This window comes from Babesia microti, chromosome IV (genome assembly GCF_000691945.2).
Source record: "Babesia microti strain RI chromosome IV, complete genome".
In the NCBI taxonomy this organism is placed as follows: Eukaryota; Apicomplexa; class Aconoidasida; order Piroplasmida; family Babesiidae; genus Babesia; species Babesia microti.
The window spans coordinates 570,304-596,850 of NC_034969.1; the positions used below are offsets into that span (position 1 = coordinate 570,304).

A 26,547-nucleotide genomic window follows, 5' to 3' on the forward strand; every position below is an offset into this window, starting at 1 on the left:
AACCTATAAATCATAGCTTGAGTTATGATTTATTTGATAAGATGTTTTTGATGATCTCAGACCATTCTCTTGGAAATAATTCTAGTAAATCTTTCCTTTTTAATTTATTAATTGCTGATACCAATCTATTGATATCTACCAAGTCAAACTCCTCATTTTTGTCATGCAGATACTTATTACACCCATCTAACAGTTCTTTCCGGTGAAACAATTGCGCATATATACATCCGATATAGTAAAACATGAAATCACGAGGGGTTATAGAATATATGTTTTTATATAGTCTATTAGCCAATTTAGAAATGATTTCTGAGCCATGCGGTAATGATTGGGAGAGTCTTGCAAAATCTCTGGAATCAAATTTTGAAATGTTTTCATTTAACTATATTAGTGTATTATTATCAAAAAGATATTTAAAAATTCATACATAATAAAAGCAATAATTATATACCTGCTGTTCCAGTGATGGCAAAATAGCATCCAATCTCCCATATCTACTAAAAACCCAAATAACTCGTGCCAAATGCTTATGATAGATATTCCTTGACTTATATTTATCAGTCAAATTCTGTTCCAACAAATTTAAATATGAAGGGTGAAAAATTCGCAACTTACAGAGACTAGATATATTTGCTATGTTGTGTAATAGTGAAGTTTGGGGGTATTTCTTTAATATAATAGACATTAGAATTGCGATTATTGGAAAGTCAGATTTTGTGTTATCCCTTATGGCATTATCTGCTATAGTACCCAAAATTGCTGATAATTCAGGAGGATCATAAGTTTCAAGCTCAGACATTATTGTTGGTATGATGAAGTCACTTACATAATTTGCAATCAAATCGATTATTTTAGAAGCTTTTGATTTCTGAAGTGATTTTTGCAGAATTGTCCATGGTTTCAATAGCGATAAGTTTATTACATCCTGTTCAATGTTATAGTACCCAGGTGAAGGAGCAAGCATGTTCTGATTTTCCGTTGTTAATTCCTTAAAATTATCTTTATTTGAAAAATTACAACTATTAGTACTATCTCCATCAATAATAGTACCTGTAATACGTTTTAACTGAATAATTGCTTTAGAAAGTGTCCTCGCAATACCCAATTTGTTCAATGTATTAAGTTCACATTGAATGTGCGGAGTTTTCAACCTCTTAATTATTGTTTCATAAATTTTAGTGTTTCTAACGCCCTGAATTTGTAATGATGTATTGAGAATTTGTACACAATCCGAAGGACTAAATTAAGAAGTGCATACCCATAATCCGTAATGCGATAGATAAAGGCATCGATAATTCGATCTGCAATTTCCTTTTGGATTAAAAAATGTGGCAGTTTTGAATAGGAAATTGCTAATTGGATTAGTAAGTGAGGTGGAATCTTGTGAGAATCAAATGTTACGCTGTGTTCAATGTGAGGGATGAGGGTGTCCCTGATGAAAGTAGTAGAGACAGGTTTTCGAAGTACTACTGATGATTTTGTGTTTTTATCCAAGGAATTAGTGGATTCATCCGACGCTTGAACTTTGCCACCGCTTGGATCATTCTCCTTTGGTAGATCATTGGTGGTTACATTATGCAGTGTATGTAACCCACGTGCACGAATGACATTATGTTTAAAAAATTTGTGAAAATATAGTGCAAAAAAACTACGATTGCGAAGAATTGACATTGTAGTGTCAGTCCATCCTAGTTTGGATGGTCTTAGTGATGATCTTCTTGGGCGTGATCACATGTACAACAGCGCCCCAACCAGATAGGCAATCCCTGTCTAATCCCGCAAGTAAGCATTGGGATGTTGTTTCAAATAGCTCATCTTCGTTCTAAATAATTTAGTAGTGATAAATTTGTGAAATGATGCAAATATTTCATATATATCTGAAATATAATTGTAGATAATTAATAGTAATCGAGTGTTCAGTAGATAAACAAATTAACATTACATTGATAGTTATAGGAACGTTAGATATGTTAACACATATTTCTATAAATCATTTATTAAAATATGGTTTCTAAACATTATGAGAATTGTGTAAAAGTAAGAAAAACAATGTCTAATTACCATCCCGGAGTGATGAAGTGATTCACATATACCGAACAATTGATCTGAACAACTACCCGAGACCACAAAATCATCTGAATCTGATGGAGCACCTATGAGGTCGTATGAACTAATAAATGGTCTATTTTTATCATCCAACCCTGCTACTATTGGACTTATAAACCATGGCCCAAATCTTCTACTGTAAAGCATATTAGCAACTACATGCCCTAATGATTGTATTCCAATATCCCTTTCCTGTTCCAGTTCAAAAATCTTGATCTTAAACTTTAACTCTTTTAATCTATTTCACTCATAAACTTACATTGATTGTATATCTGTTGCCAGACCGGATGAACCAAAAAAGCATTTGTTATTGATTTTGAATACCTTGGGGAAATCATTGCCAATTGTGGTAAATCTATTGACTCCTAGCCTTAAATCTGATCCAATTGAAACACATTCATGTCCACACATGGCGATAACGGCACCGCCATTATACTCCTCAATTCCACCCTAGATCATAGTGTATACAATTATTCTACTAAAAATAACATATACCAGTGTCTATGTTATTTGTATCATTTTAAAAGTTAGTTAACCTACCATGTCACAATACAGAAGTATACTACCACCCCCATAGAAATCATCGCATTTATTCGTGTATTTGTACTATGGGCTTCTTGTACCATAGATACTCCTGTAGATGTATTTATCAGCACAAAATCACACGAATTCATACGTTTTATTTTAATAAACGTCATTATTCCATTAATGAAACACAGACTGATCAATATGATTCAGAATCTCAAATTTCAGATGATTCAAACAGGTTTTTTGATTCTTTTTCTTCATTTAACCCGTCAAATAGGATTACAATTGCAATATCCCCTTTATATGATTCAAAAGCGGATAGAAGAGCGACTTGTTTCATGAAACCTGCTGCATATGGCCTCAATGTCACCTATCATTCATCTAATGGTTTAATTAATGATTTAGAGAATAGAAATAATGAAGATAACTTCCATTTTATATATTCAAAATATCTAGACAATAAATTTAATGATATACTGAGACTAGATAATGTACTTTGGGTTTCTCATGGGTGTAAGGGTTTGTTAAATTCTTTATACAATTTGGGTTTGAATAGACCCAAAATATCGCAACTGTTTGATACACTAACAATTTCAAATCTAGTACAGCTTGTGCAAAGAGAAACTTGTCTTCAAAAAACATTCATTGAAGCGCGCAGAAACCTCAGGAGATTAATATCGACAGATAATTCCATGCATATATCTGCAGATGATAAACTTTTTCTAGATTATGAGTTACCTCCTGAAATTGATGATTTATTTTTGGGTCGATTCGGTCGTTATGGATGGGGCCATTACCATTATACCAAAAAGGAGGGAGTTACATATGAGCCACTCAATGAATTAAAGCGACAGCAATTGCAACAAGAAGATAAGCTGCCAAATGTTTCCAAAAAACGCAAATTTAACATGCTAACCTATGCAGATATAAGATTGTTTACAGAAAAACGCACCAATGCAACTTACTTTTTGTATAAGCTGTTACATAAAAAATTGGAGCTGCTACCCAATAGTAAAAACATTTGGGAAAAATTAGAAAGACCTTTACTAAAAATATTCTCCCAGATGGAACGCCGTGGCGTCTTTATTGACTCTGAAAAAGTTAAAATTTTGCAAGATGGATTGCCGAATCCAGATGATATTGCAAACGAAATATTTAATATCACTGGTTATAAACTAAATCTAAAGTCATCGAAACAAGTTGCTAATATGATTTATGACATTTTAATGTTTCCATGTCCATATAAAACCCATGAATTGGAAATGAACGAATCCAAATTTAGGTCAACTAGCAATACAACTTTAAATATGATAATTAAAGACATTACCGACCGAAATGTAATTGATAGACTGGGAAATATAGAAGTTCTTAAGAAACTGATAGAATATAGGAAAGCGGTTAAAGCACACAGGGTTTATGCTGAATCTCTTCCTTCATATAAATCCAATGAAACTGATCGTGTTCATTGTACCTTTAATCAAACAGGCACTGTCACAGGAAGAATTTCTTGCAGCAATCCAAATTTGCAGAATATACACAAAAATTTCAAGAAAATAATAAACGCAAAACATATTCCATCAAATGATACATATCAAATTGTCACCTTTGATTACAACAAAATGGAGTTATTCATTCTGGCATATTTGTCCCTTGATTCAATATTGCTAAGTTCTGTGCAATCGCATGATGTATTTATTGCAACTGCGGCGCTTATTTTTGAGATCAACGAGAATGAAGTTACGCCACACCAAAGACAGATAGCCAAGACAATTACGTATGGTATAATCTATGGTCAATCCAAACTGGGATTGAGTAGAACATTGCAAGTGGATGTTGCATATGCCGGTGATTTAATTAACAAATTCTTCAGTACCTACCCACGAGTTCTGGATTTTATGACTTTACAAAAAACATTAGTACGGCGTTATGGGGAATCGCAAACTTTGGCTGGAAGGTTACGAATAGTGCCAACAAGCACTGTTAATAAGAATAGTGTCGCAATGAACACTCCTATTCAAGGTTGTGCAGCTGATGTAATGAAGTTTGCAATTCAACTTGTCGAACAATCACTTGTAACGCAAAATGTACCAATTGATGCATCATTGGTACTACAAGTGCACGATGAGCTCGTGTATGAGTGTAATGTGCATGATATACCCAGATTGGTTTCAATTGTGAAGCCTACAATGGAAACCAGTTTTTACCACCTAATAAAGGGGTTACAACTGGAAGAGAGATACATGCATACTTTACGACAATTTGTGGAGTGCGAGCTGACTTTTGATGAGATTGCAAAGATGGTTAACAACTTTCGAATCCCTGTCTCCCACAAAGCGGGTATGGATTATTTGTGAGCATATCCATTTAATGACATGTATACATAATCTAAATATCGCAAAAATTTTATTGTACAATAATTTGTCCAATAAAATTATTAGTTATATGAAAATAATTGATAACATCTAAATTGCAAATATTTTAAGTACTAGCATTGTAAAAGCGACATAACGAATATATTTAAATTAATAGCAATACGCTATCAATAACCTTATCCGACAACAATTATTAATGTTGTTATTTCTATAACACCAGTAGACGACATTATTAAATATAACTAATACACAAGTAGATAGATTAGAATGGATAATTAAAACTGAATGGGTAATAAAAAATTAAAAATACATAACTAATTAAATATTTCTAAATCCACAGATTCAGAGTACTTGCAATGTGAGTTCTTCTTATCACCAATATTTCTCCTTGTTGCATATCTAGTGGATGATTTACTAACCAATTCACCACACACATTACCGTACTGATCATGTGTATTATTTGCGATATTGGACATGTTTTTGGGTTCAATTTTATGAGATTTTATGTGCTTATTGTGACAACTGTGATTATTCACATTATACCTCTCAATATTGAGAGAATTTAAAGCACTTTCCAGTAGAATTTTAGTGTTGTCACATTCCTGTTGTTTAAGTTTCACTGCGTTGATATTTTGCTCAATCAATTGCTGTGAAAATTTCAACCTGTCTTTCAATTCTGAAATCTCCTCTCTAGACTTGTCAAGCTCTAATTTGTAGCATTCTATTTGTTTCTTGTAACAATCTATTATATCCTGTTTTACTGCAATAGAGTCATGTAGAGGTTTTATTCGATTGTTCCAATCACAGTATAGTTGTTCCCTACATAAGTTTGAGTACATTAAGATTTATATATAGCGTATTACCACATGCAAATAGTTGAACATCATTTATAAACCAGGTTACTTACTTAAGGTTGGTAACTTGACGCATGAGCTTGTCGCAGTTTTTGCATATTTTACCTCTGCATGTCTCACTCCCGAGTTTATTTATTACATTTTTACGATGTTTAAAATATGATTCGTAAGTTACATCATTAATTGATTCATAGTAGGTGGAATCGTTGCCGTCAATTGTTACAGAGTCATCTTGGCATGTCGAGCTATCGCCTGTTGAGCTAACTAATGATGTGCTGGGACTTATAGTAACATTTCGTGCGACAGGCACAGCTACTTTGGCGTAGTTACTAACATTTAGACACTTATATAGAGAAGCAGTACTACTGTCGTTCAACATGGTAAAATCTAATGCTGATGTTGGGTGTAGCCCCACCGCATCGATCAGTTAAACTCGATCAAAACTAGATAACTTAATATACGTTAATGCGACAAATAGAACTATGGAAACTGTAGTTGCTTACTTCGCTGTTTCTCTCGTCTCATCGATCATTCTTGTTGGGCTTGGAGTTACAGCTTTTGTAAGAAGTAAGTCATTAAAATCGTTGATTAGCTCGTTGGCACTTGCAACTCTTTATGGAGGTAATTTATACCTGATCTAGCACATACAATTGTCATAGCATTTTATTACAATGAGTACTTTGCTTACATTATTGGAATTGCAACAGGCCTAATTTGTGTAATATTTGGTTACTTTCGTATGTTAAAGGTATTAAACAATTCATTTAGCGTCCACAAATTAATGTTCCAGTCATTGTTTTATCAGTTGGGTGGATCAACTTTGCTTATTATGGCGGTTTATTACAATCTTTGTACTACCACTATAATTGTAAATTCTAGCTTTCGATTAATAACCACATAGTATAATTTTTTGATTAATGGCCGGGTATTTAAATGTAGATGTTAGGGTTATATCTAAATATTTCAGAACGAATTTTTCTTATAAGAGATTAGGTATTATGATTACCTTGCTTATTTTCCTAAGAAATGTGATGAATGTCAAAAACAACCTTTTTATTGCCGATCTAGAATCAGCATTAAATATAAATGATGAGACGCGAGATAGCTTTAAAAAAATGGCTCAATATGGCCAAAAACCATATGGAATCCTCTTTGTAACAGCACATCCTGATGATGAAACAATGTTTTTTATGCCAACCATTCGGGTACTAAGGGAATACATTCATGGATATGACAAATTGGAGCCACCTATCAAAATTTACCTCCTAGTATTTACTAATGGTACACAAAACTAACTTAATTAGGTAATTACTATGGGAAGGGAGAACAAAGAGAGTATTGCTTGGCAAAAATTTGCTACTCACTTGGCATAACTGAACACGTTATACATGATCCAGAAATTTACGACGGAATAGATGAATGGCCCATAAATAGAGTTGCAAATATTATCAAAATTTTTGTGCGGGAGAATAACATTAAGACAGTAAGATTTTATTGATTTTTGATATTTACATTTGACAGACATGGCGTGTCATACCACCCAAATCACTCGAGCGTCTACAGGGGCGTGGAAATTGCTGTTAATGATTTACCAAAATTTTGGACTTTTAACCTCAAGACTGTATCATTATTTCGCAAATATCTTTCAATTTTTTCGTTATATTTACCAATTTTCATGGATCGCACTGCTGCCCTCTACACTAGCCCATTGAAAATATTTGAGTTATCACACCATAATTTAGGCTTATGATAATATATTGGAGTGAATTTCGCATACATATTCCCTTTTGGTGCTTATTTTCAAGTTATTCTTATTCTAATAGCTATGATGTTTACCTGACTCCTGACGATAAAGTTCAGAATAGCTTCTGGAAGAAAAGTGACGCAGATGTTAATATTGAGACCAATGATCTGTGATTGAACCAACTAGTACCTAAACATGTCATTTCACTTGTTTGGTACATGTGATCGCATTATATGTATAATAATACAGAGTTGTTGATGTATAACTAATGCATCTATCAGTATGACTAAAATTTCTGAATTTTTTCTGATTGTTGAATTCAGCCCCATTAATCTATAACAATTTGATTCAAATTCTCAATTTATGCAAGTATATTACCACCATATTGCCATAAAATCAATACCAGTACAACGTCTAACATATTTTACCAGTTCAATTAAAATGATGTTCAATATTATATTGAAGAATTTGTACTAATTTAATTGTCAAACTAAATAACTGACTGTCTTATTTATTAAGCTTGTGAATTATGACTACAATCTGCTCATCAATGACATATCCAAATTCATTACATATATAATTGGAACAAAAATATAATTTATGACTGATATTATATTAACCTTTAAACTTAAACCAATATTAATGACTATTTTATTCTGTAGCCAGTTAAATATTCACCAAGCATTGCAGAATCATAATAGTTTAAAATACGTACCACGCACGCGATTGGACATTGACTGAGTAGCCTAAAGGGGCGATTGAATAAAATTATACGATTAGCGCATAGAGTTATACTAGTGGGCGAACGGAATTTGCATACACACAATGCCAGTGTAGGTACGTGCATAAAGTCGTTAAATTACAAGCGTGGTTAAGTACATCTTTAGTGATTTTGCAGAGAACTGATAGTAGAAAATGATGTGAGAAGCTTAGGGTGCATGGGCCTCAGGCTTGAGTTTAAATTGGTGAATTTACCACTCATGTCATTGTTCAACATCGCATTGGCAAATGAACTAATTACACTGGTTTCAGTCCCCGAATAATCTCCTATTTCACGTTTGACGATGCTGTCACTCTCCCCCTCAGCTTTTACAGATTCGGGTTTTTTCTTGGCCTTCCTCTCCCCCAAAGTCTTCCCCATACCAGCGTTAACAATACAAACCTCCATAACATTATCCGCTTTGTTAAGCAAATTTGTGTAGAGTGACTTAAAAGATCCCAGAGAAAGCGTTTCAAGGGAGCTAGGGCACTTTAATGGTTCCTGCTTACCAAGTTCCAAAATAATCTTTCGTTGTCCCTCCCGCCTCTTATCATACTCCTTGATCTCATCATTTGACAATAATTTGCAGTGCTTCCTACTGTGGGCTGCCTTACCCAGATGAATACTGTTGCACTTTGAACAAGTAGCTCGAACCAATTTTTTACCAGGAATTTTGCCATTTTTGGTGACCTCCACCGGCGATTTGCCAAACTCTTGGGGAAACATACACTCTGATGGATACTTTGGTACATTATGCCCAAACATCCTGCAATTATCGCAGAGTGAAAGCATTTTACCGGGCAATCTAGAATTGGAGAAGGTTGTTGCTTTTCTAACCTTCTTCTTATTTACCTCTGTAGCACCGGCATCATTTACTGAACTAGATGTATCTGTAGGGACTGTGCTTGGCGATAAAGAATTATTATCAAGCTCTACCCCTGCCTTAGACTCTTGACCATCCACTTTAGTGTTTTTATACGACAAATCAGCTTCATTTGTTCGAAGTAGCTGGCGGTCCCTATCTATCCTCCTCTGAAGCTCGTCAACAAAATCCTTTGGAAAAAGCGCCTGGTATCCATTCCTTAGTTCATCCTCAAGTTTCGCATCCATGTCATCGATGGTCTTCTTATGCAAAATCATATCTTTATCTGAAATCTTGCTGCTCTTTAGCTTCAACCTCAGCTCTTTCTGCTGATTGGATCTCTTCTCCTTCTCAACCTTGCTGATGCGCCTCTTCTTCCTCTGCTCCTGGAATGCCTTGCATTTAGAGCAAAAGAAGAAGATCCAATTTTGTTGATTCGCCGCCAAGCCCCTGTGGTTTAGCTGCCTATAATAGGCATCATCCACATAATGGCGCCTGCATAACAGTTTTAAATACTTGTAGTCTGGGGGAAAACAATCATAACAGAAACTAGTAGGGCATGATGAGCAGTGAATTAGTAGATTTCCGCATTGTGAAGACTTTCGGAAGCACAGGCAGCACTCGTGCCAACGACAAGACCAAGTTTTACGGTTCAGTTCTGGCAAATTCTCACAAATTTTGTGGTAAGATCTTGGGCAACGGTAACAGTGGAACAACTCGCCGTAGTCAATTTCAATAGACTCACCATTCTTGTCAGTGTATTTACATTTATAGTTCTTAGGCTGCCCGCAAGTAAAACATCTGGGCTCGTGTTTTAGTGTCTTAGCCTCGCTTTTTTTGTTCCAACTCTCCGGAACGTACATTAGTGCAGGCTTTTTACGGTCTCTTTCACTCCTCCACAAAAACCCTGCGTCCTTTAGTTGCGTAATAAATTCATCTCTGTTAGACTCTGTAAATCCTTCAGGAGGTCCTGCAATCTGTTCTTCCGGCTTTTCCTCCAGTGACAATGGGTCGGACACAATCCCCTCCTCCTCCTGTATGGCGCTAGTTACAATTATTTCCTTGTCAACCAGCATTCCACTCTCAATTGTAGTTTCAATTGTCTCATCATTCAAGGTCTCTTCGAGTATATTTGGCTTGCGGCGCTCCCTACTCATACATTTATCTAAGCTGAGATTGGAAATGTCTTCAGGCTCCATATTCTAAATCAGTAAAATGTTACCATAATAGCCATCCTGCCATGCATCAGCATTTTAATGATTTCCGCTGGGGACAATGAATCCTGAGGCGCGTCATTAGAATCCACCAAATCGCCCTCAGAACGCATTATTAGCTTGTCTAGCTTGAGCTTCTGGTCCCTCCTAATGGCCATTCGCTCTTCAACAGTCCATTCTGTTATGAGCTTCCAAATGTGGACATTCCGTTTCTGTCCAATCCTATGGGCACTGTGTAAATTGGGTCGTACCGATCAATGGCTTGGAGGTCAACAAATGGATTCCAATCCTCGTCATACAGCACCACGTGGTTTGCCGAGGTCAAATTTATGCCCAGGCCACCGGCCCTAGTGCTTATCAGGTAAATAAAATAGGGGCTATCATTGGAGTTAAATTCCCTAATATCCAGCTCCCGGATAAGCTTGTTGGTAGAGCCATCGAGGCGCATATATTTCCAGCCGCGGTACTTACAATACCGTTCTAGCTCATCCAGTACCAGTTGGAACTGAGTAAAAATGAGCATTTTGTGCATGGAGGGCTTTTTGTCAAGCCTCTTCTTTGGACTCTCACCCTCAAAATTCATCGGATCCTCCCTTACTTCCTTTGCAGCGTTGTCAACATCACTGCTTGTATTATTAGTTATACCAATCGTGCCTAATTTATTGTCACTACTATTTTCTGCGTTTACATTTTTCTTGTTCGGAGATTCCTCGACGTACGATTCTGCCTCATCATCCGTATGTTCGTCTGAGTCTGAAAATTGCCTTTCCAACTCAAAATCCATATTTATGTCGTTTAGTTCATTGTTAATACCCGTGTATGGACACTGTACCGTATATTCCGATGGACGCATGCTCTCGACAAACATGCTCTTCTTGTCACTTGTTGGTCTGGGTTCCACAATATATCCAGGCTGCACAGATTTTATCTGCTGCAAAGTCATTTTGCTTGGACTTTTAGACTTATGTTTGAGTGTTTCCCTCAGATGATTTGTGACCATTGCCTTGTACCCAGGGGCAAAGGCGCAGTTTTCGTAATGAAGCTGTAGCAGTAATTTATCCAGAAATATCAACTTAGATGAGGCCGCAATGTGAGCCTCTCCTGAAATATCTTGGAGCGATTTGGCATGCCCTAAAAACTTATCGTCGATGTGATTTGGGTCTGGATTTTCAGCATCCACCGCAAAATATGAACAGAGCTTGTCAAATTGGCTACTGCGACTCACAATGCCCCTTGGGTGGCCGCAGATGATTCTCATCTTGATAACCAGGCCTAGAAGTTTGCGTACTGACATATTGTCTTGGGAGGACTCGCGGGCCTCAATAAGCGACTTGTACCAAAAGGCGGCGGTGCCGCTTAGTGGAAGCCAAACATCGTTGAATATTTTCTTTGGCAGCGATATTGCATGTTCTTTGAGTCTCCTGAGCATGATTTTGCTTAGGAGTAAACGTATGGAATCAAGTTCTTCTGTCCCAAAAAAAGAGTCAATGCCCAAGTCTTTGCCTTTGGAATAGGGCTTGAAGGCCTATATGAAGGGGGTCTAAAATTATATCAAAAATATTTAACCCTATGAAAGATGCTATATATACTGGTATGCCTGGCAAGGCAAATTCGATGACGTTTAAGTTAAAAAACATGTATTTTTCAATGAATGAATCAATAACAACATGAGTATATATATTTTAAAACACGCAATAGAGGACTTACCTGCTCCATGATCTCGGAATCCTTGAAAATATCCGGAAACATAAAATTTATCAGCGTGAATAGCTCCAATGCATTGTTCTGCAATGGCGTACCCGTTAATAGCAGTCTCATGTTACTTGCTATCCTGTCCATAGAGTGCCGAGAGGCGTTAGAATGGTTCTTAATCCTATGGGCCTCGTCAAGCACCAGACATTGCCAGTGCGGAATTGTCTCTACAAAGAAACTCTCCTCGTTCTTAATCGTCTCGTACGTCGTTATGTACAGATCGTAGAGCCCCCGACATGAAACTATATTAGACAGAGATTATAAATATATTAAACAATCGTTGTAATTTGTGCAAACAGAATAGCATAAACATACGTCTATCTTCCATCGCATGCAACCTCTCAGTTCTCGATCCGCAAATTTTAATACAAGATAAATGGGGAGTAAATCTATGCGCCTCCCTCAGCCAGTTACCCACGGTGCTCAGGGGCACGACAATCAGGTGCGGCCCCCCAATTTTGATTGAATTAAGGTATGACAAGAAACAGAGTGTTTGTATTGTCTTCCCTAACCCTAAATAAAATAAAAATCTTACCCATTTCATCTGCTAAAATAGCACCTCCGTTCAAAAATGACTTTAACAACCATTTTACACCATCTTTTTGGTGGGGCTTCAACACTACACCCTCTCTTAACGGCCTTCCCTCCATCTTCCTACCGCTAGGGTAGTAAACTGATTTAAGTGTTTTTTGGACAAATTTTCTAGCTTCATATTTACCCTTAATTACTATTTAACACACCTCCTCCTCCAATTGCTCCAATACATTCCTAATATCCCTAGTTAGCTTTAACTTTTTTCTAGAGTGTCCAGACTCTACTACAAGATTTCTAGACAAGTTATTCAACACTTTACTAGTGACAAAAGGTACTAGGTAGTTCTTATGCGCCAATAGGAACCTAGTTCTGTACCTATTTATCTTAGGGCGCCAAAGCATAATCAGCTTCTTGCGCTGCGCTATAACCTCCTCCATCTGCTGCCTTGTCCAACGCTTGTGGGCCTGGTTAAGCAGTGGATCCTCCCCCTTACAACAAGGACATTCCCATACGTCACCGGAAAAATCGAACTCAAAGTCCAACAAACAAGAGTGGTGAAAGGAATTGGAGCAAAAATCACAACCTAATAACTTCCCATCTGTGTAAATTAGTGATTACGTCGCTGACAGACATAGCAAGTTGTAGAATTGACATGATCTGTAGTACTTTCCGTGCGAGGTCTTCTGTTCAAACGCCGAATTTCATGTCCCTTGTGATCTTCTGGTTTGCACATGGGACAGTACCAGTTATCGGCATCAGGTTCAGTTTCAAGAGCCTAAGTCAGGGAACAATACTCACAAGACATGACAAATGGTATGAGTTAGGGCAGCCATCACACAAAAGAAGCGTTTCTTCATTGATTTCCTTACATATTTTACACCGGTCATCGTTTTCTATGGCAATTTCCTCACAATACTTTTGGCAGTCTGGACACTAAATGAATGCATAATGTTACCTGATAATTGTTGAAGTCAATAGAAGATAAATCGCCATATTCGGCGGTTTCATACTGGAGACATTCCTTGTGGAATCGTTTTGGACATTCCACACCTATATGAAGGTTGGCACACATTTAACTATGTCGTCGGAGGGGACGAAGTCGTCCTGGCACAATTTACACCAGTGGTTTCGTGGTCTCATTACGCCATCATCCCGTCCTATTTAATAATTTAGTGGGTCACCCTACAACAAATTCATTCGTTCGCACCACATAACACACTATTCAATTCGTGTCTCAATACTATAAACTAATATAAAAAATCTGATATACTATTAAATAACGTTGAAACGCTTTAGATTGGTTATGTTACTCTTACACACCAGCAGTTGCATCTGCATGATGTTACACGTACCTCGTCCATATCACTGGAGAGAGCAATCCAATTTTCCACATTGCAGACAAGCAGATTAACCTGAATTATTATGTATTCTACTTGATTTGCCAGAGTATCTAGTGAATTGTTGATATCTACCGTCTCCACTCTCAATTTACGTATGCGTACTATCCACTTTAAAACAGACACTAGCCTATTGGGTATGAGGGATATTAGCGATACAAATTTACTAGTGATTACTAGTAAATTTGTATCTATTTTACCGTCATTCTTATTGATTGGTAGAGCTATTATGTTGCTGCATTCATCGATACATGCGATCGTGCTGTGTAAGATATCATTTGACATCTCTTCGGGGCCACCAGAGACCAATTTTTTTATAGCATCCAATACGCTATTTGAAAACTGTGAAATTAGTGTCAAATATTTGTGGTTGAATTGTAATGAATACGTTGCGATATAATCCTTCAGCGACAATGCAATATTCGATATACTAGATCCTTCATATACAGTGTAAATCAATAATAAAATATGGACAAATATCTGAGTCTCTAACTCTATAAATTTGTGCGTCTCCAAATTAAACTTGTAAAGCGCAGACTCGGTATGGCGATAAATACTGGCGTGTTTAGGAAAATATTTGCATCCAGTTATAATATCATTAAGACTAGCGCTGTTTGTGAAATTCCTATAAAATTTGTGAGGGAATAGAAACTGCGGTTCTTCAAAATATGTTGTATTTTTTGGTAATATTTGTGCTTTCATATCATTGGAGACAAATCCACTTTTAACACTATCTTTATCTTGGTCAGATTTATCCATGAGAGTGATAAGAGGAATTGAGTTAAAACAGGAGAATTGGAAAGTAGGCATTATTAAATTAGAGAAACATGAAGTAGTGTTCCTATAGTACCAGTTCATTTCGCCATTTACTAACAATTTGAATTCATCAATGTACAGTTTACACCCGTTAATCACCTTATCCATGTCCAAATCAATTAAATTTATAAATTTAGCCGATAGATGACAACATTTAAGCGCAGAAGTTGAGTGTAATCTCTCCAGCTTGCTCAAATGCGCAATCATGTGAGGACTCTTTTCAATGGCAGTCACTAGAGAATTTGATATGTTACATCTGGTCGTGTTGTGCCATTGCAAATATATTTCAGAGTTTTTTTCTACAAGATCATTGCGTTGTGATATTAATGAATAGTGGAGGAATCGTGACGCTTGAGTTGATATTAGAGATTCTTTATAGTTCATTTTAATGAAAAAGCGCTTAGAGATATCAATACAGCCAAGTGTTCCGTATAAATCGATCAAAATATTGTAAAGCACTGTAGAATTAACTTGATTAGATATGTACTCAACAGTATTTAGCAATTGGCAAATGATAGTTACATCAAAATTACACCGGTAATATTTGATTAGGTGGAATTCGATTAGTAGTAATGCGAGTTCAAGAGTGGGATCAGTTTTTGATTTGCTTGAAAAAAAATCAATACGTTCATCAATAAAATGAATGGGGGCGGTGTCAAAATATTTGCTTGCTATTTTGATTTTTTCGCAGTTTATTATAGACATCAAACAGTTATCATCAATTTTATCTAGCAAATGATGCATGAAATTGACAAAAGGTAGGAAATTGGAAGCATATTTGAAAAAGAGAGGCTTTTTGATATTTTTAATCAATTCTGATTCAAGTAATTTTAGGTACTCACTCAACTCAGAGGAATGATTTGACCATAGATCATCCGGTGAATTTGGAATTTTGTTATTAGCACATAAATATTGATACAAAGTTCGTCTTTTAATATATTCAAGTTTCAAATAAGCATCATCACCGCATTGATATTGCACGTTTGATATCAGACAGAGATCCATTTCGTAGATGGACATATTTAGCGATTTATTAGAACATTTGCCAAGCAAGTTAAGTGCCGATGCGTAATCACCCTTTTTAACGTAGGCAAAAATAAGCAATTCCAAGTTATCAATTTCGTAGAGGGGTAGTTTATGTTTATGAAAATACTGAATTATTTCATCATAATCTTCTAGAGCAATTAAGAGCGAGATTTCTAGATATAAGCGAATTTGTGGTTTAAACTCCGAAAAATCTAGTTTATTCATAAATTTTTGAGCCAAAACTATGCAGTCTGGTTTAGGATTCTCTTTAAATATGGCAAATAGACAATACAAAATGCCCATGGACTGATTCTTAGTCTTGACAAAAATTTTAAGGGCAATATTTTGCGCCAAATCAAAATTTAGCATTCTGACATATGTATTGAGTAGTATTTTGAGATATTCCTCCTGATTATTATTGTATTTTAGCACAATTTTACAGAGTTTTTCAATTGTAGAATATTTACCCAATGTTTTCAGCGCTTCTACCAATAGATGGAATATGTTATAATCCGCAGCTGCTATTTCAAACAGCTCATCGCACAGGGTCAGAGCACGTTCGGTAAATCCTAGCCTGGCAAGTGCAACCGATTCAAGAGCCATGATGGATGAGGTGACATAGCAATATTCGTAACACCTATTAATGACATCTAGGGCCTGTTTGTTTTGACCACAAGAAAGCAGGCAATAAATTTCGTCTTCATACATTTTTGATTTGGCTGACTGGATGAGGGTAAACATATTAGCTGACCATAAGGGGGGGCAGCGGTAGTGGCATTCCAGGTGAGGAACCAATATAGAGTCGACACAACATTTATTGTTTCTAGTTTCGTATGGATAAACGTTGAAAGAATGATAATAACAATTAAAGACCTTACATATTTTTAGAAAATGTATCACCCACTACAATGTCCTAGATCTTACATCCAGAGGCTGGCCATTATTTGATAATTTAGCACTGATTGTAGTAAAGGGCAATCTAATTGTATATCTCAGCCAAGATGATTAACAGCATGGTTGCCAAGGTCTTAAGTATGTTCCTCTCGGACTACTTTGAGAACCCTGAGAAGCTATCGCTAAGCCAGCTACTTACAGGTACAGTAACCCTCCACAACCTAAAGATTAAAAATTCATTACTTTCGTACCTAATGCTGCCGATGAAGCTAGTATATGGCATGGTGAAGGAACTCGAGATCACAATCCCCTGGCTTTCACTATCAAGCAAGCCCATAACGGTGGAGGTGAGAGACATAATATTGGTCTATTCGCTAACTCCCACAAATGAATGGAGCGCCAGCGAGCTGATGAGTAATTGGCAAGATTTCAAAGACATCGACATACTGAAGGAAAAGTCCATTAACATATTTTTGGACTCTAGCACATTTGGTTCAAAGTGGAATTCAATAATGCACCGATTTCTTCGAAATGCTATAGTTTCATTCCACAACATTGATTTTTTATTGTACAATACATTTTTTGGTGACATACCTCACATATTGGGATTTAATTGCATGACGGCCTACAACATCAAATGTAATCCTGAATGGGAGCCCTTAGAGAAATCGTTTTCTGACAATACGGCTTCTAACTCAACCTATTCCGCCTCTAACGACCACGATTCCGAGGCACACGTATCAGAAATTCCCTCATCAATAAGTGCATCAACCTACTACGAGCGAATGCCAATACAAATGATAAAGTCTGACGTACCCATTAGTTCAGATTCACACAAAAAGATAGAGAAACTGATGGAGAATGGAATACTTGTGTACAACTTGTTTATTTTTGAGAGCACTAGGTTATATTATCGCGAATTTACCGACTCAGATGACATATCATTCAACGACAAAACGATAAACGAAGTGGCAAGGTGGATAAGGGACTCTAGCAGTGGGAACAAGGTGATTTACCGGAGGGAATCATTTCAGCTGCGCTATAGGGCGTGTAATGGGCCTATAAATGATGATCTGATGAATGCACTATTGTACGATTCGTTGCATGGTCATAACATCAAGACATCATTTTCTGATTTTTCTACGAATTACTCGATAAACGAGCAAATTGGACACGTCAAGTCGATGGATGACAACAGCGATCGGATTGGAGATGAATTTGGCATGATTGAAAAGGGCAATTTGGGATGGGCAGTTGAAAATAAAGGCGAAGACATAAAGAAGCGCAGGTGGAACCTTCCACGGTTTTTTGGACGTAAAAAGGATCAGTCCACCGCTAGTAGCCTTCCAATGGTGGAAGAGCCGCCAAAGTACCAAACAAACTTGGAGATTTATCAGAATATATTCAGGTCTACTGAAAGCAAATTTATGATTCATACCAGGGACTCTAAAGTTTATCCCAATTGCTCAATGACCCTAATATTTCCACACATGGCCACAGAACTTTCAGCGGATATTCTAAAATCGTTTGAATCGTTGCTAAAGTACATTTTAATGTACAAGCAAGTATGCTACAATGGGCTGGAGAGACTGGATGATAGCAAAACCCCCCCAAATGATGAAGTTATTAAGTATAAAAAAGAGTTCAGGTCAATGGCCTACGGGCTTAAATTTGACTACGCCTATATCAACAACTTCTATGATAAATACAGCATGAAGTTTATCAAAAACCTAAACATGAGCCTTCTAGAAGACCTTTCCATGCAAATTTTTAACCTGCACGAAAATATGGAAAACTGGAAGAACTTCAAGGGAGTAACGTCTAGCTGCTATATGGACAGTATCAAGTTTTTCAAACAGAAAACACCCCTCTCAAAAAAAGAAAACAACATCCTCTGCATGTATAGAAATAGACTTTTGGTCGAAAATATGCCCTGGTACTCTATTCATGTTAGAATTCGCGGCCTGAATGCGAATGTACGGCTTGAGGATGGGACGCTGGACTTTTCCTCTGATAGCATGATGGCTGGCATAACCTGCGGATTGATGAACGCAAAATATGATCTTTCATTAGAAAACTGCCTACTTAGGTGTGATTTCCGCTCTTATACTCTAAAAAATATCCTCCAATCCGGTACTTACATTGCATCTAGCAGTGGGACCCCCACCGCCCAGTCTCAGCCCATCTCTCCTCCCTCCAGCCGCAGCACCGAAGGGACGGTCGCCACCGGCACCGCGGCGAATGATAGGCCTATGCATAGGAAGAGTAAACTAAAGGCATATTCCCTGGCCTATAACGTATTTTCCAACCCGCTGACCAACGACACGGGAGATAGCGAGTCCATAAAGTGTGCGGGGGTGCTGTTGTCCTTCGACGCCGGTCCCGTAGAGCCCCTAATCAAGATAGAGGCATTCGGGTCCTGGCTGTTGGCCCTGAACGTGGAAATGATTGGACGTTTGGCGAGGGCGGTGGATTATATCATTCAACCCTACAACTTTGAGGCCTACATCCAATCATCCAAGTTCCAACCGCAAGTGAGGTCCATCATAGGATTAGACGATTTAACTTTGAACGACGTATTTTGTGATATACCATCATCTCCATTGCCGGAAAGTGCGCAGGAATGCGACTTTCCATATTCCTCCAACATAAGCCCAGTCCGAATTGAGGATGAAGAGGCGGCGTTGAACCTGCTGGCCCAGTCTGAATCGCCAAAGCCCGTAGAAATTGAGACTTATGACCAGTATCCTGGGACTAGAGGGGGGGTAGTAAACATTAACACCTCTAGGTCCAGCATACTACTCCTGGTTATTTCCAGGGGCGCCAAAACAGACCTGCAGTCGCCCCTTCTCTCCATCGACCTCGGAAACATCCGCAGTGCCGGAACGGCAGAAATAGGGGAGCATCAAAGCATACAATTCCACGGAATTAGCGTTACACTCTTTAAGAGCCTGCATAATGCTCTGCAGGACAACGACTGGAGGGTCGAAGAGCTGCTTCAAATAGGCAACATCATCGACATATTGCGCTTAAAAGCCAGAGAATGCCATTCTTCGCAAAAGATCCTACCACTCATCAACGCCACAATGTATATCCGTCACATTTCTTCAACTGTGCCCCATCTTACAGTAGATCTCGACGGTTATGGTACACTGGTCCTTAATCTTTCCCCAGATGTGGGGATTCTGGCAGGTGATTTAACTAGAGAAATCTACACCATATGCAGCGTCTGCAGGGCCACTACACCAGGAGAGCCCTGCCAGTGGAGCGTCTCCGTTGCGTGGCCCTCCGTGCTGCTCAGGGTTTGGGGAAAACTTAAGCATATTCACACTCTGGCACATAGAGAATCTGAATTTAAAAACATAAAATGCAGCGCGGAATATGAATATACACAAAGCGAACAAAAACAGCAAGTAAATTGCAAGTGCGAAGGCATTACGCTACGCCACGATAACCAAACATTAGAAATTCCTTGCACCATCGCGGCAAATTATGACCAAGAACTGACACTGACTGTGTCCGACCTGTATATGAACCTTGGAAACAACTTTGAAATAACTAAATTTCTCGAATTTGTCTCCACGACAGGGTCCGCAGGGGTTTCTAGCCCAGAGAGCATCAATACTGCCACTAGTAGGCGATTCCCTCAAACCTCCATCCACCTGCGAGGCGCCTGTCTCTCCCTGCCCCTCGACCCCTGCCTACTCAAGGCACGTTTCGATCTCAGCCTGTTTGCCCAGCCCTGCTCCGGCGGCACAGACCACAGCGGAACAGACTGGGCCTGCAATATCAACCTATTCACCAGGTCCATGCACCTGGACAGTCGCCAAGAAGGAGAAGTACAGATCGCCAGTTCCTGGCGCTGCCACGCAAGCCTACGCAAAACATGCCTCAACCTAGCCCTGGCCGTTGGGCTCGAACCCCTAATCTTCACCCTTCACCCCTCGCTCCTCTCCCTGCCCCTCTCCCTGCCCCTCTCCCCCTCTCCCTCTCCCCTCTCCCCTCTCCCCTCCCCCCCCCTGAAGCTCTCGTTCGGACTCTCCAACCTGCAGGTCCAAATGCAGCTCTGCGAACGCCCCTGCGTGCTCGTATGCGAGAGCCTTGCCCTGGAAATGGACACCAGCCCCGCGCCCCCGCAGCACCTACGGGGAACCCTGGGCTGCCTGGTCTACGTAGATTCACGCGAATTTGACGCACTGCTCGAGCCACTAGCAGTGAAGGGCGCCATAACGGGCATAGACAACGAGCTCTCGGTGGACCTCGAGACCAGCTGGGCCAACGTTAATCTGCGACACGGCACCCCAGCCCCCCCTTCACCCGCAAACAACCCAACCCTTGTCAACTTACTAGGAATGCCCATCTATCTGATGGGCTACGGGCTGGGCAGCGGGCTGACCTGCGTGGCCGATGGGGCATCGATGGAGCTGACGCGCTACGGCGCAGGGGCCAAGGTCGTAATTTTGCTCTACGAGCACATCTTCGAGTTCGAGCTGACCCGGGCAGACTTCCAGGTCAAAGAGCTGCGCTTCAGCTTCACTAGGAGCTCTGGACGTCTAAGCGAATTTATTATACCCATTCTAGTCTCCACGCTAGCCGGCCCGTCCATGAGGGTAGAGGTCAGCTCCACGCTCTCCATACGCAACAACACGAAGCACCGGCTCTCGCTATACGCCAGCCCGTGCGTTACGTCGCTTCACAACTTCATAAACTGCCAATTTGCCAGCTCTCCGCGAAGCGTGCGCTACGAGTTCAGCGTGGACGCAATTCAAAGCCGAGTCTTAGAGCTGGAGCGCGGAGAGGCGAGACACCTCCCGCTGCCCTGGCTCTTCAGCCGGGCCTTTGTCTATCGCGGGCTGGCGATGTATAACCTGGCGCCCTGTCCCGAGGCCTGGGCGGGCGACGTAGAGGTGGACGATATAAGATTTTCAGTTTGGGACGATTACGCGTTACCTGGCGCGTCCGCGCTGGATTACGTGAGTTACTATGAGGCAAATCTGGACAAATCGCAGATAATAGCCAACCCTGCTTCTCTTAGGTCTATTTTTCATTACCAATCCAGAGAGTCTAGCAGGCTCTACCTCGGTTCTAAACTATTGGCAATTAAGGAAGGTGGCATTTTTATAACATCTGAAATAATCTACAGACGCCTGACATTTCTACCTCACAGACACTTTGAGGTCATGCTTTCTCCGCCCATGACCGTTCAAAATTTGCTGCCACACAAATGCTTGGTACGGATTGGTGGGCACGTTGAGGAGCTGGATCCCACGGAGGAGTGCAGTTTTTACAACGGCCACAGTGAATTTTCCGTTGAAATGGCCCTGCCGTGCGACGGCAGGGCTATCACTTACCGCTCAAAGCGCATCTGCGTTGGCGATGCAAAGGTATTTGACTGCGAAAAGGTAATTGAATTTTTCCTCTATGCGAGCGAGGGCGGCAATTGTCCACTTCCGCACGTTATTCGCTGCTGTGTCTCCATTACGGCGCCAGTATTCGGGATGAGGGACTTTTCGGCCAATGAATCGCTCTCTAGGTACGTTTCTGTATACGCCCGCCATTGGGTCTTCAACAACCAGCCGCTGCCCTTGGTGATAAAGTCCGACTACAGCACGCAGTACCTGCAGCCAGGCGAGTGCGAAATTTTCGGGCTCTCCCTGTACGAGTCCATGGAGTTTGGCCGGGGCTGGCTTGGGAAGGGGATGTTCAGCGGGAGGTTTTCCAAGCCCTGTAAGTTGGACGTCCTCAGGTCATTTTCTCAGGTCTACATCCCGCCTTCCAAAAACGACTGCGCACGCTGGCTCTCCGTCATCTCCCGGCCTGCGCCCCCCCCCTTCAATAGGTCAACGCTGACGGTCATTGAATCGCGGTTCACCATTGTGAACAGGTTACACCACCCGATATTTGTACTGCAATGTTCTGGAAACGAGTTAACCCAGTTTTTTAGAGTTCCTCTGGGGGCGTCTGTCGCCTACCACCCAGTGGGGGTAAAAGACGCCAAGAAGCTGTCTTGTTACTTCACCCTCGTGGAGCCGAACAAATATTTCGTCCCTCATTCCGTCCCTCACCCCCTGCAGACCCCGAGGGCCGCGGGGGAGCGCGTGGCCGCGGCTCTGGCCGAGGCCTGCCAAAATTGCCACTCCTACACGCAGAGCATAATCCCTCCGCCAGGGTTCAACACGGCCGGGCTGTTTACGCCCTTGAGGGTCCCGGCGGGTGCTAGACTCGCCTGGCCCCTGCCGGGGCACGGGGAGGGGGGTTTCAACGGTTACTGGACGCACCTGTGGTCTAGGCGCGGGCGCAAGCAGCATCAGTTGAACCTGGTCTACCCTAATTCGCCCCAGTTGAGGCTACTGTTTAATATAAATCGTTTTTGGCGTCCAAAGCGCGGGGGAAAGGTGGCCACTCGCACTGCTGGGCTAACAATTGGGAGGGGGCATGGCGAGGGCGGCCCAGGGGTGGCGGTGAAGCACATGGACACGGTTTGTGCGGGAGGCGTGCAGTTGATATACAAGGATTTTGAGAAGTTTTCAGGGGACAAGGCATTTTTTACGCTGATCGATCGGCCTGTGAGTGATGCGCACATTAGGCAGCGCCAGTCCAAGTTGTTATCAATCAATGCGGTGACCTGTCCGCACGTTAGCCTAACGCCCTCGATCGTGTCGCTTTACATGGCGGAGCTCAACTTTTTGTCTCGTTTGGACTTGCAGTTTAAGCAGTCCTACCGTCGCTACTCCTCTGCTAAGCTGTCGTCCAGATCCTCCCCGCACGGGGCCGATTCGGGCATCCACCTCAGCACCCGGAGAAGTTTTGCGGGGGATGGGCGAAAGTCTGCTGACAAGAGACGGCACTCATTTCAAATTACAGGGCCTCGAAGCTTTCGGGCATTGGCAAACGTCCGCAGGGCCTATCACAGGAGGCCCAACGCCCCCGGTACCTGTTTGATTGACATTTGTACCAGGGTTGAGGGCAAGCGGTCGGTGGTTGAGCTGAAGGGGGCGCAGGCCTGCAGGTACAAGTTAAGGAATAGGACAGACTACAAGATTTTTTTTTCCGAGCCTTTTGGAGACCCGGCGGTGCTGCGGCCGCACAGTTTTCAGGCTTTTAGTTGGAGTAGTGGCCTCGCGGAGTCCCGCGGCGAGATACACGTAATGATTTACGCGCAATCGCGCGACCATCCCTTCACTTTTATTTGTAATATAACTCGGCTTAAGATCCACGCCATCCTCCCTTGCGTGGCCCATCGCGTGGGCGTTTCCATGCGTAGCCTCCTGGTGGCGGTTACCCTTATAGAGCAGGGGGTCCGTACGTTGGTATTTACAAGCATTAGTACCAACAAGGCCATTAGGCACGTGAACAAGGAGAACATATTATCTCTCCGCAGGGGCACGGTGGCGCTGGACCGTTTGTATGGTTACTTGCAGAACAGGGCCAAGGGCGCGCGGCGTTCGACCGAGATGTCGCTATTATTTCAACTGAATGCGAGCGGTTTGGGCATTTCATATGTAACTCCTAGCAGTTTTGGCGTTTCGTATGTAGGTGTAAGTCCTAGCATTCGGCCAGTTGGTTTGCAGGAATTGGCTCTTTTTTGTTCGATTTCACCGCTTCATTTGGCGTATTGTTGCGCTAAGACGCACAACTTGAGGCTGCTATTGGGGGAGGTTTCAATTGACTCATTCGACTCGCCATTGATCAGGCAGTGGAAGTACAGCGATTACTGGTGGAAGAAGTGGTCTAAGCTTCCGTGGTTTATCCAGCCGATACTGAGGAGATCGCACGAGCGGCTCGGACTGGTTGAACGGCAGATTGTGGATTCTACCTGGGGAAAATGGGATGAGAAGCGGTTTAGCGGATTTAAAAAATCGATGATTCGTTTTTACATTTCAGGGAGCTTAGAAAAGCGCCCCGTATTTTTGAGCCACTTGATCGTAGCGGTTGAGCCGTTAGATGTTATTATTAATACTTACATTTTGCGTGAGCTGCAAAACCTCTACTACAGGTTACCTGCCCCGGCAAAGGACTCACTGCCCGGGCTTTTGTACATTGAATATTTTTATATTTCGCCTCTGAAGGCCTATGTCACGCTTTCCAGTTCCGGCCAATCTGGAGGCGGTAGTGGCAGTTCCACTGGCGGAAGTTGGTTTTTGACTTACTTTAACTCTATGATTGAGGACATATCAGAAACCCCGCTCTCGTTCAACCCGGTACTGCAGACCAATACTTTCACAACCAGCCGGAAGTTGATAAATGACTCTGGAGAAACGTACCTTCGCCAATTGGTGCGACAGGCCGCTAAAAGCATCGGGTCCTTTAATATCATCGGAAACCCAATTGGACTTTTTAGAAGATTGCATTTTGGCTGCTGCGAGTTCATTTCTGCGCTCTTACGCGTCTTCTCCGTCAAATTGCACGAGTTCCCTTTACACCTTATACGAGGCGCCCTGGTCCTCGTACTAATCACCGTCTGCTCACTCTTAGACAGCTGTTCGCTCTGCCTTCGCTCGCTACACTCGCTGGCCGAACAGATCTCCTTCTACAGCGCAAATGTAGCCCTGGATGCCCTCCCCTTCGCGCTAAACAGGAGGGGCCTGTTCGAACCCACGGGATTGCTTGATACTCTCAGGGGCGGGATACTTGGCTCGGCCCTGGTTCTGCTGGGCTCTATAGTGCATCCCGTCTCTTTAATTCACGGAAAAATCTCCCATACGCTTAGACAAATACACGCGGCGTTATTACGCAAAAACCGCTCCACGTATGGCTGGAGGTCCACCGTGGATAGGAGGGAAACCTCCAACGTCTTACTCAAGGTCCTCTCTTTCCTAGCGCTCGGCCCGCCCATGTCCGTGCTCCTGCTTTCCAGGTCCATCATACGCGGACTGAGCGCTACTCTTTCACACCTAGGCCGAATTTCAGATCTTAAGCCAAAGGCCATGGGCAAGATCCTCAGGTCTGGCTGCTCTACGTCAGAACATGACTTTTATATCTACAATGCCACGCGGCTGCTAGAGCAGGCGCTCGCTGGAACCCTTTATTCGCACATAAAACACGAAATTGTAGCGGTACATGCGTCTTCAGATTCGGACATGGTAGTTGTTACAGATTCATTCGTCTTTCAAATCTGCGGGGGGAAAATTTGCTTTGCGTGTGACAAAAATTCTGTATACCGCATCTCGCTCTTTCCGGACTCGGTGCTACTCTCCTTCACCTCGCACATTAGGCTTAAGTTGCATCACGACTTGAAAAAATTCATGCAACAGCGCCACTGCAGAACCGCCACGGAACGAATCAAGCACACCCACAAAATCTACAATAGAAACAAACACGACTGCAAAAACCTCTTTGAGACTCTCTCACACTTTGTCGTGGGTTGCAGGGCCTCCTTTAGTTGACCTTCGCCAATAAGCAGGCCGATCAAGACCGATCATGAAAGGGTAAACCCGTCTAGAGTCAATTGCTTACAGACACGCTATAGTTACATCGCCTCCAATACTTTCCATGTATGTTAATTCAATTTACTCTTGGCGCCGGTGGGTTATATCTAAACAACTATTTTATTATAGCCGTAATAGACTGCGCTTCGGCATCTAGTAAGGCCTGTTAATTATGACAAACTGTATTTATACTCCTGTATCGCGTATAGGTATGGAGGAACGATCCAATTATTTATAACACTTCTTTCATACCGCTTTCA

At 41.2% G+C, this 26,547-nt stretch overlaps 9 protein-coding genes and 1 non-coding gene across 10 annotated transcripts; 4 read left to right on the forward strand and 6 right to left on the reverse strand.

Moving 5' to 3' along the window:
* Positions 1-22: 22 nt before the first annotated feature.
* Positions 23-1,671, reverse strand: BmR1_04g06335 (conserved Plasmodium protein, unknown function; the record flags this gene model as incomplete). Its single annotated transcript, XM_021482501.1, has 3 exons — positions 23-382; positions 452-1,238; positions 1,259-1,671. 3 exons carry the CDS (start codon positions 1,669-1,671, stop codon positions 23-25), a joined length of 1,560 nt encoding a protein of 519 aa, XP_021337724.1.
* Positions 1,672-1,678: 7 nt separating this feature from the next.
* BmR1_04g06340 (20S proteasome subunit beta 3) lies at positions 1,679-2,517 on the reverse strand (the record flags this gene model as incomplete). The annotated part of the gene is made up of 3 exons (XM_012794419.1): positions 1,679-1,822; positions 2,062-2,344; positions 2,366-2,517. 3 exons carry the CDS (start codon positions 2,515-2,517, stop codon positions 1,679-1,681), a joined length of 579 nt encoding a protein of 192 aa, XP_012649873.1.
* On the forward strand, positions 2,715-4,988 carry BmR1_04g06345 (DNA polymerase family A; the record flags this gene model as incomplete). Its single annotated transcript, XM_012794420.1, has 1 exon — positions 2,715-4,988. One exon carries the CDS (start codon positions 2,715-2,717, stop codon positions 4,986-4,988), a length of 2,274 nt encoding a protein of 757 aa, XP_012649874.1.
* Positions 4,989-5,320: 332 nt separating this feature from the next.
* On the reverse strand, positions 5,321-6,239 carry BmR1_04g06350 (hypothetical protein; the record flags this gene model as incomplete). Its single annotated transcript, XM_012794421.1, has 2 exons — positions 5,321-5,825; positions 5,914-6,239. The coding sequence occupies 2 exons, from the start codon at positions 6,237-6,239 to the stop codon at positions 5,321-5,323; spliced, it is 831 nt and encodes a 276-aa protein (XP_012649875.1).
* Positions 6,240-6,342: 103 nt separating this feature from the next.
* BmR1_04g06355 (hypothetical protein) lies at positions 6,343-6,739 on the forward strand (the record flags this gene model as incomplete). The annotated part of the gene is made up of 3 exons (XM_012794422.1): positions 6,343-6,481; positions 6,502-6,608; positions 6,629-6,739. 3 exons carry the CDS (start codon positions 6,343-6,345, stop codon positions 6,737-6,739), a joined length of 357 nt encoding a protein of 118 aa, XP_012649876.1.
* Positions 6,740-6,777: 38 nt separating this feature from the next.
* Positions 6,778-7,777, forward strand: BmR1_04g06360 (N-acetylglucosaminylphosphatidylinositol deacetylase; the record flags this gene model as incomplete). The annotated part of the gene is made up of 4 exons (XM_021482502.1): positions 6,778-7,141; positions 7,165-7,343; positions 7,368-7,582; positions 7,603-7,777. The coding sequence occupies 4 exons, from the start codon at positions 6,778-6,780 to the stop codon at positions 7,775-7,777; spliced, it is 933 nt and encodes a 310-aa protein (XP_021337725.1).
* Positions 8,488-13,866, reverse strand: BmR1_04g06365 (SNF2 family N-terminal domain; the record flags this gene model as incomplete). Its single annotated transcript, XM_021482503.1, has 12 exons — positions 8,488-9,721; positions 9,743-10,428; positions 10,449-10,671; positions 10,692-11,965; positions 12,148-12,434; positions 12,508-12,705; positions 12,728-12,911; positions 12,933-13,324; positions 13,345-13,501; positions 13,525-13,659; positions 13,682-13,776; positions 13,797-13,866. 12 exons carry the CDS (start codon positions 13,864-13,866, stop codon positions 8,488-8,490), a joined length of 4,935 nt encoding a protein of 1,644 aa, XP_021337726.1.
* BmR1_04g06370 (hypothetical protein) lies at positions 13,999-16,673 on the reverse strand (the record flags this gene model as incomplete). Its single annotated transcript, XM_021482504.1, has 3 exons — positions 13,999-14,058; positions 14,079-14,138; positions 14,160-16,673. 3 exons carry the CDS (start codon positions 16,671-16,673, stop codon positions 13,999-14,001), a joined length of 2,634 nt encoding a protein of 877 aa, XP_021337727.1.
* Positions 15,807-15,880, reverse strand: BmR1_04g06371. The gene has a single exon. It is a non-coding gene (tRNA).
* On the forward strand, positions 16,967-26,245 carry BmR1_04g06375 (hypothetical protein; the record flags this gene model as incomplete). The annotated part of the gene is made up of 1 exon (XM_012794426.2): positions 16,967-26,245. The coding sequence occupies one exon, from the start codon at positions 16,967-16,969 to the stop codon at positions 26,243-26,245; it is 9,279 nt and encodes a 3,092-aa protein (XP_012649880.2).